Raw genomic sequence first — 14,248 nt, forward strand, 5'->3', positions numbered from 1 at the left:
CGCGCCGGCGTCGGGACGCGGCGCCGCGCGGCCGCGGCGACACAGCGCAGCCAGGCAGAGCACGTGGCCCACCGCGGACCAGCGGTCGAGGTCCCGAGTCATGCGCACGAGGGGCGGGCGGTCCTGGCTCCGCAGCCGCCGGAAGCCCAGGGACGCGCATACGTCGGCGAAGGCCGGCGGCACGTCGCTGCGGACCCGCGTCGCGGCCGTCTCGCGCCGCAGCCGGCGGAGCAGCTCGCCGACGACCGCGCGGAGCGGCCCCGCCGCGGCGCCCGCGCGGAAGTGCACGCCCGCGTCCGCCGTCCGCGACCGCGCGCCGAGCTCCGCGGTGCAGACGCCGAGGTAACCGCCGTCGCCGGCCCGCGCGAAGAGCGCGACGCGCCGGCTCCCTTGAGCGCTCAGCCGCGTCACGAGCTTGCGCCGCTTCCGCAGGCGCCACTCCTCGTCGTCGACGCGCCGCGGCCGCGCGCCCATGAGCTTGTTGAGTGCGTCGTCGTCGGCACTATAAGCTCCCAGGACGTCGTCGGCCAGCCGGCCGCCGCCGGCCTCGAGCGCCGCGCGGATGCGCTTCGCGCCGCGCACGACTTCGATCGTCGCGCCGCTTGGCAGCGACGGCGACGGCGGCAGCGCGAAGGAGGCGCCCATTGGTTCTCAGGTGGCAGCTCAGTTGGCAGCTCTCAGATGGCAGCTAATTTGATGGTTCTCGTTCCAGGCTCAGGCCATGCCGATTGGGCCCTGCCTCAGCGCTTTGCTTGAAGATCAAGTCGCCTGAGGCGAGCCGCTCGTTAGCCCGGGCCGCTCGTTCCTTACTCGTTCCATGCGAGCGCAAGGCCGGCGCGATCCTCGAGGCGGGAAGTGAAAGCATCAGTACACAAAGGTTACGTCCTGCCCTTGCCCTGGACCGCGGCCGCGGGCGCGCCGGGCGCGAGGAGCGCGCTGAAGACGGCGAACTCCGCGCCCTCGTCGCGCACGACCTCGGCGATCTTCAGGAGCGCGGCCTGGCGCCGCTCGCGGAGCGCGAGGCCGCTCGATCCCTTGAAGTGGACCTCGACCTCGATCTCGACGTCCGTCTCGCGGAGGGCCTTGACGAAGATGTAGAAGCGGCGCGCCGGGTCGACGCCGTCGACGGCCCGGAGCTCCGCGCGGAGCCGGTCGCAGATGGCCTCGGCCCGGGGCAGGTCCTCGTAGCGGATCCGGAAGGCCTGCTTCATGTAGCGGTGCTTGCGCTGCGACAGGTTCGAGACCTTGTTCGAGAGGAACTTGGAGTTGGGCACGGTCTGGAACTGGTCGTCGTCGCCGCGGACGAGGCACTGGTACCAGCCGATCTGCTCCACGACGGCCTTGTCGAGCGACGTCATCTGGATCTTGTCGCCGGGCACGAAGGGCCGCGTGAGCACGAGGAGCGCGCCGCCGACCCAGTTCGACACCAGATCCTTCGTCGCGAAGCCCAGCGCGATGCCGCTGATGCCCGCGAAGGAGACGATGGAGCCCAGCGTGAGGCCGATGTTGAAGCGCAGCACCTCGAAGCAGACCGCGCAGCAGACGAACCAGACGGCGACGCCCGAGCCGCGCTTGACGACGAACGCGCTCGCGCGGCCCCGGACCTTGCCGAGCACGCGGCGCTCGAGGAACCGGTCCTTGAGCGACGTCAGGAGCGTGCCGCCGGCGAGCGTGTAGCCCGCGCCGGCGACGAGCTGCGGCAGGCGCCACGGCGGCGCCAGGTCCGCGAGCGACGCGAGCACGTAGGCGACGTCCATCGCGTAGAGCGCCGCGAGCACGACGCCGAACGCGCGGAGGCCCGGCTGCAGCGCCGCGAAGATCGACGCGTCGAAGGGCTCGTCCGCGCGGTTCCGGCGCCGGTGCAGGAACCGGAGCGCCGGGTCGAGGAGCAGGTTGAACGCGACGATGACCACGAGGTCGTCGAACTGGATCGCGCGCTGCGCCTCGCGGAGGAGCACCATCTTGTCCAGCGACGCGACGCGGCGCATCTCGGCGAAGCCGCGGGCCAGGAAGCCGACGATGTTGATGTTCTCGAAGACGACCTCGCTGCCCGGCGCCGCGACGCCTCGCGCGTGGCGGCGCGTGAGCGCGCGCGGTCCACGAGGCCCCGGCCCGCGGCCAGGCTCACGAGCCCCTGTTTTGTGCGCTGTTCTCGGAAGCGCTGGGAGAAACGCCGCGCTGTGGTGCACGGCCACGGCGAGGAGCACGGCCAAGGCTCGGCCTCGCACAGAAACCATCGGCGCGTGCGTTCGAGAAGCCATGCGATAGGCCTTAAGGTAAGCTGCACTGCAACATCAACTCATTGCAGCCCACGACATCGACGATGTACATGCGTGATCACGGAGGAATGCGCAGCCCTTTTGCGATGAGGCAGCCCATGACATCGATGATGTACAATCCGTGATCACGAGGGAACGCGCGGCCCTGTTGCGATGATGCAAGATTTTTAACAATGGCGCGGACGCATCTCTTGCTCGCGCTGCTGCCCTGCGTCGCGAGCATCCTGGCGACTCCCAGCGCCAACCGGTCCCGCCGGGTCTTCGTCAACCGGTCGAGCGCCGACCTGCGGCGCCCGAACCGCTCGAGCGCCCTCGCCGGCGCCCTGCTGCAGCACGCATTGCTGGAGAGCGCCGTCGCCAACCGCTCGCGCGCCGCGAACGCGACGGGCGCGTGCAGCGACCGGGCCTGCGGCCGGCGGTGCGCCGTCGTCACGAAGAAGAGCGGCCGCTTCGGCGTGCACTGCAGCGACGACCCGACCTGCAACGCGACGGCGGCCTGCGCGGCCTCCCGGGACGGGGACGCGCGGCGCGAGGCCGCGCGGGCGCGGGCCTTCAACGCGACGACGAGCTGCCGCTACGAGGCCGGGAAGACGAAGCCGCGCCGCGCGCTCGAGGCCAAGAGCGCGTGCTGCTGCTGGCCGCGCGTCTTCGTGCTCGGCGCGCACAAGAGCGGCACGACGGCGCTCTTCGCCTTCCTCGTCAAGCACCGGACGCAGATGGTGTCGCCCGGGCCCAAGGAGAACAACAAGATCTGCGACGTCGCGGCGTCGCGGCCCGACGCGATCCGGAGCTACGAGCGCGGCGTCGGCAACAACCTCGCGCTCCGCGTCGCGGACCGGGGCAACGCGGAAAACCTGCCCATGTACACCGTCGAGGCGACGCCGTCGAACACGTTCTGCCGCGGGCCCGAGGGCCTGTCGGCGCGGGTCGGCCTCGTCGAGGCGCGCTACCGGCCCCGGGTCATCTTCGTGCACCGCGACCCCGTCGACCGCGCCTGGTCCGACTTCCGCTACTTCTCGACCTTCAACGACCTCAACGGCGCCCACGCCTGCTACCCGACGGTGGCGCTCTTCGCGGCGTCCGTGGAGAACCAGACCGCGGCGCTCGAGGCGTGCGCGCCCTACTACGACGGGACCGCGGACCTCTCGAAGGCCGCGGCGGCGGCGTGCGACGCCGAGCTCAAGCACCAGCTCCAGGCGAAGCTGCCCTATTTACCGTGCACGCACCTCGTGCGCCTCGTGCCGGGCTTCAGCGCCTACTTCGAGCGGCGCTGGCGCGCCGCGGTGCCGGACGACCGCTTCCTGTCCGTGAGCATGGACGACATGCTCGGCGACGCGCAATTCGGGAGGCGCGTCTGGAGCTTCCTCGGCCTCGAGCTGAGCTACGCGCCCCGCTTCGCCCGCGGGCCGCCCACGGGCCCCGTGCCAAGGAAGGACCCAAAAGTCGGCGGCGGCAACAAGAACCTCACGTTTGACTTCGACGGCGTCGCCATGCCCGCGGAAACGCGACGCCGCCTCGCGCGCTTCTACGCGACCTTCGACACGTCGGTCTTCGACGCCGTAATTTAGTCGAAGGGCACGTCGTACCGCTGGAGCGCGCAGCCCGCGCACCACGTCGAGTTCCGCGCGACGTCGTCGAAGACGCTCAGGTGGCCGTTGCCCTGCTCCGTCTCCGCGCGGCGCAGCGCGACGGACGCGACGCGACGGTCCCAGTCGACGTCCACGGTGCCGAAGTGGTTCACGTGGACCATGGGCCCGAGCCGGTGCGGCCCCGGCTCGTCCTCGTCCTCGCACTCCACGGCCCGCGGGTCGCGGTCGCAGGGCGTCGTGTGCGTGAAGGAGCTCGCCGTGAACTCGCGGAACCCGTCGAGCGTGCGGTAGGCGCCGCCCTTGTGCCGATCGCCCGACAGGCCGATCACCGCGCCGCCGCGCCGCGCGGCGAGGACGGCGTAGAGCCTCTCGCGCTCCCGGGGGATCATGCGCCAGCACTCGAAGGCGTGGCCGTCGGCGACGATCTGGATCGACGACACGAGCAGCCGGAGCGCCGCGGGCTCGCGGAGCCGGTCTTCCAACCACTGCCACTGGAGGTCGCCGAGCATGAACCCGTCGGGTCGCGGCGCGTAGGGCCCCGTCGCGTTCGTCGCGTTCGAATCCAACGAGAAGTCGGACCGGAAGGACCGCGTGTCGAGGATGACGATCTGGACGCGCCGGTCGCCCGCGCCGAACGCGTAGGACGTGTAGGTCCCCGGCCGCGACCGCCGCTCGTCGCGCGGGCCCGCCTCGACGAAGGACAGGAACAGCTCCTTGGCGTGCGCGAGATAGGGGTTCGCCGCGCCGCCGTCGTTGAGCCCGAAGTCGTGGTCGTCCCAGGCGAAGACCATGGGGATGGCCGCCGCGGCGCCGACGAACGAAGGCTTCGTCGTGAGATTCCGGTAGGCGAACGCGAGCTCGGGGCAGCCGGGCGTTTCGCAGTCGCCGTAGACGTTGTCGCCGGCTAAGATGAGCAGATCGGGCCCGTAGCGGTGGACGGCGTCCCAGTAGGGCTGCGGGCCCATCTGGTCCGCGCACGAGCCCCAGGCGAATTTCGTCAGCGTCGCGTCGCGCCGCGGGAGCGCGGCGCGCCGCGGCGCCGCCGTCGTCGCGCACGAGTGGGTGGTGCGATCACTGTGGACGAAGAAGGCGCCGAGCGCGGCCATCGTCGCGGCCCATAAGACCGTCGCCCAGACGCAATAGAAGCGGGCGCCGCGGTGCCGCTTGAGCCGCTCCTCGTGCTTGTCGAGGAACGCGTCGACCTCGCGGTTGAACGACGACACGCCGGGCGTGTTGGGCGTCAACGGGCTCATTGGCCGGCCGCGCGGCGAGGACGGCGGCGTGAGCCGCACGTCGCCGAGCTCGATCTTGTGCGTCGCCAGCGGCGTGTGCGTGGTCTCGTCCGACGGCCGCTGCGCGTCGCTCATGGTCGCTGCGCGTAGTGCTACGGCTGGATTCGTCGCGTCGCTGCGCGTAGTGCTACGGCTGGATTCGTCGCAGGCGGTGACGGCTGGACGTCGCGTCCTGCCTGCTACGGCTGGCTTTCTTTTTGGCCCATGCCTCGACGAAAAGTTCACAATAAACAAGTTGCACTTTCGAGCCCAGAAACTCGAGCTGTCCACCATCGTGCCCACCAAGCATGCTGCCCGGCGAGTACCGCGTCAAGGCGCCCGGCGCGCTCGTGCGCGCCGGCATCGAGCAGTCGTCGGCGCGCGTGACGGAGCTCGCGACGGATGCGGCGCTCGTCGTCGAGGAGGTGAAGCTCAACGGCCGCGGCGTGGCGCGCGCGCGCGTCAGCCAGCCCGTGGAGGGCTGGCTGAGCTGCAAGTGCGTCGTCGGCGGCGAGATGCTCGCGGCCGCGGCGCCTCCCGCGCCCGCGCCGCCGCCGCCGCCGAAGGCGCCGGCGCCGCCGCCGCGACCGCGACCGCCGCCGGAGGCGCGCGCCGCGCCGCCGGCGCCCGTGGCGACGGAGGTGTCGTCGGACGCGGGCGTCGTGTCCATCGGCGGCGTGTCCCTCTCCGTGGCGCGCGACTTTGACGCGGCGCTCGTGCCCGCGCCGCCGCCGCTGCGCGGCTGCGGCTTCGAGTTCTCGCGCGAGGCCGCGGCGACGCTGCAGTGGATGCTCCGCAAGGCGGCGCTGAGGCAGGACATGTTCCTCCTCGGCGACGCGGGCCCCCGCTGCCGCCAGCTCGCCCTCGCCTTCTGCGAGCTCGCGCGGCGCGAGGCCGAGTTCGTGTCCCTCACGCGCGACAGCAACGAGAGCGACCTGAAGCAGCGCCGCGAGCTCCGGGGCGGCGACCTCGCCTGGGCGGACCAGCCGCCCGTCGCCGCGGCGAAGCGCGGCCGCGTGCTCATCCTCGAGGGCGTCGAGAAGGCGGAGCGCAACGTGTTGCCGCTGCTGAACAATTTGCTGGAGAACCGCGAGATGGCGCTCGAGGACGGCACGTTCCTGACGCCGCGCGCGAATGCCGGCGACGCGCGGCTCGCGCGCGTCCACGACGACTTCCTCGTCGTCGCCATCGGGCGGCCGGCGGCGCGCTACGCGCGGCGGAAGGACGACGACGCCGTCGCGCCGCTGGCTGTGTGGAAATCAACCACTGGTTTCGGTGGTCCTGACCAAACTTGAGAATTCTCTAGCTCGGTCAAATCGAAGTCGATTCGGCTGATTTTTGGACGAATCGATTGCTCTCGTCGAGTTCTCGAAGCACAGGAGAGAGTCTCGCGTCGAAACTGTCGCATACGCTCACATTGAAGTCGGGTTGAAGATTTGGTTTCCACACAGGCCGCTCGACCCGCCGCTGCGGAGCCGCTTCGTGTCGCGGCGCGTCGGCGGGCTGGCGCCGTCGGAGGACGCGGCGTGCCTCGCGGCGCTCGGCGTGGACGACGGCCCCACGCGGGACGCGCTCGCCAGGTTCTGCGCCGGCGCGCGCGCGCTCTCGGACGCGTCCGCGGCGGAGGACGGCGCCGTCGCGGCGCCGCGGTTCCCCGAGGGCGGCGGCCTCTCGGTCGGCGCGCTTCTCGTCGCGTTCCCCGGCGCGCCCTTCTACGGCTTCGCGGGCCGCGCCTTCCCCGCCGCGGCGCTGGCCCTCGACAAGGCCGCGGAGAAGGCGCTCCGCGATCTCGGCGGCGCGGTCGAGGCCGCGCGCGCGCGCGCGGCGGGCGCCGCGCGCCGCGACTACGCGCTCGTCGGGGCCAGCAAGACGTCGCGGCGCGCGTGCCGGCTCGTCTTCCGCGCGGGCGCCGACGAGGTCGTCCTGGAGACGGCCTGCGGGCCCGGCGCCGTCGCGGCCGCCGCGGCCGCCGACGCCGCCGACGCCGGCGCGGCCGCGGACGACGACGGCGTCGACGCGCTGAGCGTCAAGGAGCTCAAGCGGCGCCTCGACGCCGCGGGCGCGCGCTACGCCGACTGCCGCGAGAAGGCCGAGCTCCGCGCGCGGCTCCGGTCCGCGTCCGGCGCCGCGCCGGCGGCCGGCGACGCGCGGACCGCGGGCGCGGCGCCCGCGGCGCCGGCGACGTGCCCGGACCTGCCGCTGACGCCGTCGCAGCGCGTCGCGGTGACGGCCGTCGTCCAGGACTTGGCGTGCTGCCGGGGCGTGGGCGCCTGCGTCGTCGGCGAGCGCGGCTGCGGCAAGTCGGCGATTTTGCGGGCGGCCTGCGCGGCGCTCGGCTACGGGCCCGGCCGCGCGCGCTACGTCTTCTGCCACCGCGAGCTCAGCGCGCGGGAGCTGCTCCAGCGCCGGGGCGCGGAGAAGGGCCGGACGTCGTGGCGCGACGGCGCCGTCGTCGCGGCGGCGATCCGGGGGGACGTCGCGGTGCTCGACGGCGTCCACCGCCTCGCGCCGGGCGTCCTCGCGGGCAGCCTCGGGCGGCTCATCTGCGACGGCGAGGCCCAGCTCCCGGACGGCCGGCGCCTCGTGCGCGCGGACGACTGGGACCGGCTCGCGGCCGCGTTCTCCGCCGAGGAGCTCGAGGCCAAGGGGCTGGTGAAGGTGCGGCGCGGGTTCCGCGTCGTCGCCGCGGCGGAGCCGCCGCCGTGCTTCGACGCCGCGGCGCTCGCCGGGCGGCCGAAGGGGCCCGCGGCGCGCCGGGGCAGCGGGTGGCTCACGGACGAGGTGCTGGGCCTCTTCCACTTCCACGTCGTCGCCGCGGTCGCCGGCGACGAGGCGCGGACGCTGCTCGAGGCCGCGGCGCCGCGCCACGGCGGCTCCGACGCGGGCCGCCGCGCGTGCGGCGCCGTCGTGCGCTTCGGCGAATTGCTGGCGCGCGCGGACGACGAGCACCTCCGGGGGCTCCGCGTGTCCGCGCGGCAGCTCGCGCGGCTCGGCAAGCGGCTCGACGCGGCGGCGACCCTCGACGGCGCCGCGGCGAAGCGCGCCATCGACGGCGCCTTCGCCGCGCGCCTGCGCTTCGCGCCCCGCGACGCGCGCGCGGCCGCCGACGGCCTCGCGGACCGCGCGCTCCGCGAGCACGGGTTGCGGGGCGCGGGCGCGGCGGCCGCGGCGCCGCGGCAAGGAGCTCGAGGACGCGGCGATCCACGTGTCGCGCCGGCGCGGCGCGCCTCCGCGGAGCGCGCGCGACGCTCCGACCCCTCGCAGGCGCGGACGGCGGCCATGTACGGCGACGCGCGCGGCGCCGCCGACGCCGGCGCGCGCGTGGACCGGGCCGTCGAGGACCGGCGGCGCCGCGGCGCCGCGGACGCGCGCGACGAGCGCGGCGCGGCCCGCGCCGAGGGCCTCCGGGTCCTGCGCGCCGCGAGCGCCGCGGAGCCCCGGCGCGGCGACGCCGCGGCCGTCGTCGGCGGCGCCCTGCGCGTGACCTCGTCCCTGCGGAGCGGCGGGCCCGTCGACGTCGCGCGGCGATCCGCGGCGGACGCGTCGCTCGTGCCGCGCGTCGCCGACTTCTACCCGACGCCGGAGCACGTCGGCGTGCTCCACGACATGGCCCGCGACTGGAACGTGCCGCGGGAGCCCCTGCTCCTCGTCGGGAACCAGGGCGTGGGCAAGAACATGCTCGTCGACCGCTTTCTGGAGCTGCTCGACGCGGAGCGCGCGCCGGCGCCTTCCCGGGGGGAGAATTGTCGATCGTCGCGCGCCTTCACAGGCGCGAGTACGTCCAGCTGCACCGCGACACGACCGTCGCGTCGCTCACGGCGGCCCTGGACCTGAGCGACGGCGCGCTCACGGCGCGCGACACGCCCCTCGTCCGCGCGGCGCGCCTCGGCCGCGTCCTCGTCGTCGACGAGGCGGACAAGGCGCCGCTGGAGGTCGTCTGCGTGCTCAAGGCCCTCGCCGAGGACGGCGAGCTCGCGCTGGCCGACGGCCGCACGCTGTCGCGCGCGCGCGGCGCGGCGGCGGCCGGCGGCGACGTCGACGGGTCGTCGACGGACGACGACGACGACGACGTCGCGCGTCGGCGTCCCGTTTTTGCGCCTAGTGAACGGGCGGCGCAGGTCGTCTTCGTGCACGACGACTTCCGGCTCATCGTGCTCGCGAACCGGCCGGGCTTCCCCTTCCTCGGCAACGACTTCTACCGCGAGTGCGGCGACGTCTTCGCGTGCCACGCGGTCGAGTCCCGTGTGGAAAGCAAATCTTCAACCCGAATTCAAGGAGAGTTCATCGAAAGGATTGGACCAGTCTCGCCAACCGTGCTTTCGGAACTCGACGAGAGCCATCGATTCGTCCAAAAATCAGCCGGATCGACTTCGATTTGACCGAGCTCGAGAATTTTGACGTTTGGCCCCGACGTCCCAGCTCACTGGTTGATTTGCACACAGGTCGAGTCGTGCGCCTACGAGAGCGAGCTGCGGCTGCTGCGCGCGGCGGCGCCGCGCGCGCCGGCGGAGGCGCTCGTCGACGCGTCGCTGCTCTGGCGCGACCTCCGCGGCCTCGTCGACGAGGGGCGGCTGAGCTACCCGTACAGCACGCGCGTCCCCGGCGTCGATGCGCCTCCGCCGTCCGGGGGGGACGCGGCGCTCGTAGGCGCGAGCTCGTCAAGGTCGCCAAGCACCTCGACGCGTACCCGGGCGACGGCCTCGCCGCGGCCTGCGCCGACGTCTTCGCCTTCGACGGCTTCGACGCGCGGCTCGCGACGCTCCTCGCGACGGTGCTCGAGGGCCACGGCGTCGACGCCGACGAGGCCCTCGGCGGCGGCCAGAGCTACGGCGACATGACCCTGAAGCTCCCGGAGGGCTTCAAGACGATCAAGCGGCCGGGCGCGCCCGCGGGCATGCCCAGCGACGGGCCGAAGCACGGCGCCTGGGACGACGAGGCCCACATGGGCGGCAACATGTTCGCCGGCGGCAGCGGCGGCAGCGGCACGGCGGGCCTCGGCGGCCGCGGCGGGCCCTACCGCCTCGACGTCGGCCAGCAGCTCGGCCACATGACGCAGCAGGAGAAGGACGCCGTCGACGACGCGAGCCTCGCGGCGGCCAAGGACATGGCGACGAAGGCCCACGCGAAGAAGCTCGAGGAGCTGGGCTTCGGCCCCGCCGAGGCGTCGGCCTACGAGGCCGCGCGCGACGCCGTGCTCCTGGGCGCCACGGAGCTCCGGGCCGCGCTGCTGGACCGGGAGAAGCGCGACCGGGAGCGCGTCTGGAAGACGCGGCAGACCGTCGGCGAGCTCGACGACAACCTGCTCGTGGACGGCGTCGCCGGCGAACGCGGGGTCTACCGCCGCCGCGTCGCGCCCGACGGCGCCGACGACGACGACGACGCGGACCGGCCCGCGCCGACGTCGAAGCACGGCGAGACGCGGGACCCGATCCGCCTCCGCTTCGTCTTCGACTGCTCGGGCTCCATGTACACCTTCAACCGCATCGACCGGCGCCTCGAGCGCCTCCAGCAGATCGCGCTTTTCGTCTTCGAGGCGCTCGACGGCCTCGACGACGACTACGACTATTCGGTGGTGGCGCACTCGGGCAACGGCCCCGAGGCCGAGCTCTTCGTGCCCTGGGGGCCGGGCGGGAAGCCCAAGAGTCCCAAGGAGCGCTGGGCCGTCTGCCAGCGCATGGCGGCCCACGCCCAGTACTGCTCGCCGGGCGACCACACGCGCGTGCCCGTGTCTGAAATTCTGTGGAATACGATCACAGTCGCGTTTTAGGCTCGACGGCACCGCGGCCGCGATCCGCGACGTCGCCAAGGGCCGCGCCGACGAGCGCTTCGTCTTCCTCATCTCCGACGCGGACCTGAAGCGCTACGGCATCGACGCCGCCAACTGGAACGCCATCATCATGAAGGACCCGAAGGTCCAGGCCTTCGTGCTGCTCATCTCGTCCAACGACGACGAGGCCGCGGAGATCCAGGCCAAGATCCACCCGGGCCGCGCCGTGACCTGCTTCGACACGGCGAACCTCCCGACGGCCTTCAAGGAGATCTTCGCGGCGCGGGTCTTGAAGCTGAGTTAAGAAGCGGGGCTGAGTTAAGAAGTGGGGAGTTAAGAAATGGTGTCAAAGGGACGGCAACATTGGTCAAACACAGCAGCACTACAAACCATCTCCTTCTTTGCCGACCGACATCGTGTCAGAGGCCAGCTCCGCAGCAAGGTGTAGACGCGGATAGCGTCCATCGCCACCCAGCGACACACTACCACCGCAACGGCAGCGCGAGCGCAGGCTCGCCTCCGCGCCAGCGCTCGCGAAAGAACAGCGATGAGCCGCCTCCTGCGCGCCGCGCTGGTGCTGCTCCCGCTGGCCCAGGCCTTCGTCGGCCCGAGCCGCCGCTCGCCGCTGCCGCGCAGCACGCGGCGCGCCCCGGTGCGGTCCGCGCCCGTCGCCGCGCTGCCGGCCTTCGTCGCGCCGATCGCCCAGGGCGCGAGCTTCCTCGCGTCGCCGGACTTCCTCCGGTTCCCCGTCATGTACGGGTTGATGTCCGTGAACGAGTACTTCACGCACCGCTACTACCAGCACGCGGAGTTCAACAACTCGCCCTGGCTCCAGGCCATCGCCCGGGCCGTGCTCAAGCCCTTCGGCAAGCCCGTGCCGCGCACGCGCGGCGGCGGCCACGTGGAGCACCACGCGGAGACGCTCGACGACATGACGCTCAAGACCGACGACCGCTGGCGGGCGACGAAGACGGCGAAGAGCCTCGACGACGACACGTACCGCGGCACGGCCTTCACCTGGCAGGTCACGGGCCTCATGACCGTCCAGATGCTGCCGACGGTGCTGCCCGCGTGGCACCTCATGGGCTACTCGCTCGCGTCGACGTTCGCGTTCCTCCTGCCGGCCATGGCCGCGCACGCGCTCGTCTGGAACGCGCTCCACCCGAACATGCACGCCCTGCCCGACGTGCCCCTGCGCGACGGCTGCCCGTCCTGGGTCCTCGCGCCGCTCCGGAAGACGTGGTTCTTCCGCTTCCTCTACACGAACCACGAGGGCCACCACGTCGTCGGCGGCCGCGGCAACTACAACGTCGCCTGCCCGGGCACGGACCACCTCGTCAGCACCTTCATCAAGGAGAAGGACTGGCGGCCCAAGGTCCGCACGAGCTACGCGTCGCACCACGGCGACGACGTCTCCATCGAGCAGCAGATCAAAAACCACATCGCGCGGGAGAGCTTCGGCGGCGGCCCGGCGCCCGCCATCGCCGTCGTCGACGACACCGCGCCCGTCGCCGTCGCCGCCTGAGGTCGGTCGCGCGTCGCCTAACGCGGATATCATCGTAGATTACGGCGGCCTACTCGCGGTGCATCTCCGGCGCCGCGGGGCCGCCGACGGAGACGGTGCCGCCCTTCTTGTCCTTCTCGATGACGACGCCCATCTGGCGGCGGTACTGCTCCCAGGGCATGGACTGGACCCAGGCCGTGCCCGGCCCCAGGAGCGTCGTGTTGCAGCAGCCCTCGCCGTTGCAGCAGCACGCCAGGCAGGACCCCGCGGTGCGCACGCCCAGAGTGGCGCCGTGCCACGCGACGAGCGAGTTCGAGTCGATGATGAAGAGCTCGCCCGGCGCGAGCTCCTTGCGCTCCACGGTCCCAGACGCCTCGACGAAGGCCGTGCCCGAGCCGGTGATCGTCTGGCGCACGCAGCCAAAGCCCGCGAAGCAGCACGTGAGCGGGTTGCAGTCGACCTCGCAGCCCGGGACGGCGTCGCCGACGGATGACATGTAGGCGCCGGACCTCGCCGAGATCTTCCCGCCGTAGCGGTCCATGTCGAGCGCGACGATATCCGCCGGTTTCGCGGACGTGAGCGCGACGTAGCTCGGCGCGGCGCCGCGGTTCGTGTAGTTGAGCATCGCGCAGGCCTCGCCGCCGAGGCATCGCGACAAGCAGTCGGAGCAGTCGACGTGTGCGTCGATGCTCGAACCCATGAACATCATCGACCCGGGCTCCGTCGCCATGGTCTCCCCCGGCGCGAGACCCACGTTCAGGATGTGCATGCTGTCGCCGATCAGGTCCCAGTTGCCTTGCGTCCCGACATTGTTCTCGCCGGAAATCCGCGTGAAGCCGAGGGACGACCCCTTGGCGCCCTTCTTGGCGGCTTTGGCGGCCATCGCGATGATGCGGCGCGCGCCGCCTTGCAGATGGTCGAGCACAGGATCGGCGACTGCCTGTGGTGAAACGCCTTGAGCCCCCGGATCGGGCCGCCGCGCGACGCCGCCGATCGCGTCGAGCCCCGCCGTCCGCGCGTAAATCTTCATAGATCGACGGCGCCAACCGTCGTCGCGTCCCGCCGTCAGCACAAACCCTCATACAATGGCCCTGGCGATCCCCGTTTCGGTCCGCCAGCTCGGTCTCGATGTCATCGCCACCCACGACACGGCCAAGTACGAAATTGTGGGGACGGACATGCAGATGCTTCGCATACACCTCGATCCCGGCGAGAAGGTGACGGCCGAACCCGGCGCGATGGTTTACGCGCACTCGGCGACCAAGGCCGGGTGCAACGGCGACGACTGCTGCGCGCGGTGCCTCTCCGGCTCGCCGTGCATCATGGGCACGTTCGAGGCGACGGGCCCGGGCGCGTACGTCGGGCTCACGCCCGTGCGGCCGGCGAAGGTCCTGCCCCTGAATCTCAACGGCCGCCGCTTCCTCGGCAAGGACCGCTAGTGAAGTCCGATGCTCAGGTTTTAAACCCAGGTCTTTTGGTCTGATTCCCAGGTTTGATGCTTTTCCAGGTCTTTTTGAGTATGAAACCCAGGTCTTTTGGAGGTCCATTTTTTTATTATCCCCCCTATATAAATTACAGATATGTTTGCCGCTTGACGACAGGATGCCCCAACCCGTTTGTCCGCAGGAGTGCGCATGCGACGTCTGGGCTGCCCCGACGCCGCCAGAACCGCTATCGGGGCCCATCCCGGGCCAAGGAAGTGCACTGGAGCACGCCAGTGAGTTGCGCCGGCGCTGCCCCATCCTTTTGGCGGAGTACATTCGGTCGATCACTGCGGCTGCGGGCTGCGCGCGCGCCCACTCGATTTCGGGATCCCGTCTATTACCGTCACAGTTTCA

At 71.9% G+C, this 14,248-nt stretch overlaps 4 protein-coding genes across 4 annotated transcripts; 1 reads left to right on the forward strand and 3 right to left on the reverse strand.

Moving 5' to 3' along the window:
- Nucleotides 1-821: 821 nt before the first annotated feature.
- On the reverse strand, nucleotides 822-2,258 carry AURANDRAFT_36897 (hypothetical protein; the record flags this gene model as incomplete). The annotated part of the gene is made up of 1 exon (XM_009037715.1): nucleotides 822-2,258. The coding sequence occupies one exon, from the start codon at nucleotides 2,235-2,237 to the stop codon at nucleotides 879-881; it is 1,359 nt and encodes a 452-aa protein (XP_009035963.1).
- Nucleotides 2,259-3,830: 1,572 nt separating this feature from the next.
- On the reverse strand, nucleotides 3,831-5,359 carry AURANDRAFT_53046 (hypothetical protein; the record flags this gene model as incomplete). The annotated part of the gene is made up of 1 exon (XM_009037714.1): nucleotides 3,831-5,359. The coding sequence occupies one exon, from the start codon at nucleotides 5,233-5,235 to the stop codon at nucleotides 3,844-3,846; it is 1,392 nt and encodes a 463-aa protein (XP_009035962.1).
- Nucleotides 5,360-10,033: 4,674 nt separating this feature from the next.
- Nucleotides 10,034-11,210, forward strand: AURANDRAFT_24572 (hypothetical protein; the record flags this gene model as incomplete). The annotated part of the gene is made up of 2 exons (XM_009037176.1): nucleotides 10,034-10,866; nucleotides 10,907-11,210. The coding sequence occupies 2 exons, from the start codon at nucleotides 10,034-10,036 to the stop codon at nucleotides 11,208-11,210; spliced, it is 1,137 nt and encodes a 378-aa protein (XP_009035424.1).
- A 1,366-nt stretch (nucleotides 11,211-12,576) lies between these two features.
- AURANDRAFT_14012 (hypothetical protein) lies at nucleotides 12,577-13,203 on the reverse strand (the record flags this gene model as incomplete). The annotated part of the gene is made up of 1 exon (XM_009037713.1): nucleotides 12,577-13,203. A coding segment is annotated over one exon (627 nt), but the record flags the coding sequence as incomplete, so codon positions are not given.
- Nucleotides 13,204-14,248: the final 1,045 nt, after the last annotated feature.

The sequence above is a fragment of the Aureococcus anophagefferens genome (assembly GCF_000186865.1).
Source record: "Aureococcus anophagefferens unplaced genomic scaffold AURANscaffold_6, whole genome shotgun sequence".
Classification (NCBI taxonomy): Eukaryota; class Pelagophyceae; order Pelagomonadales; family Pelagomonadaceae; genus Aureococcus; species Aureococcus anophagefferens.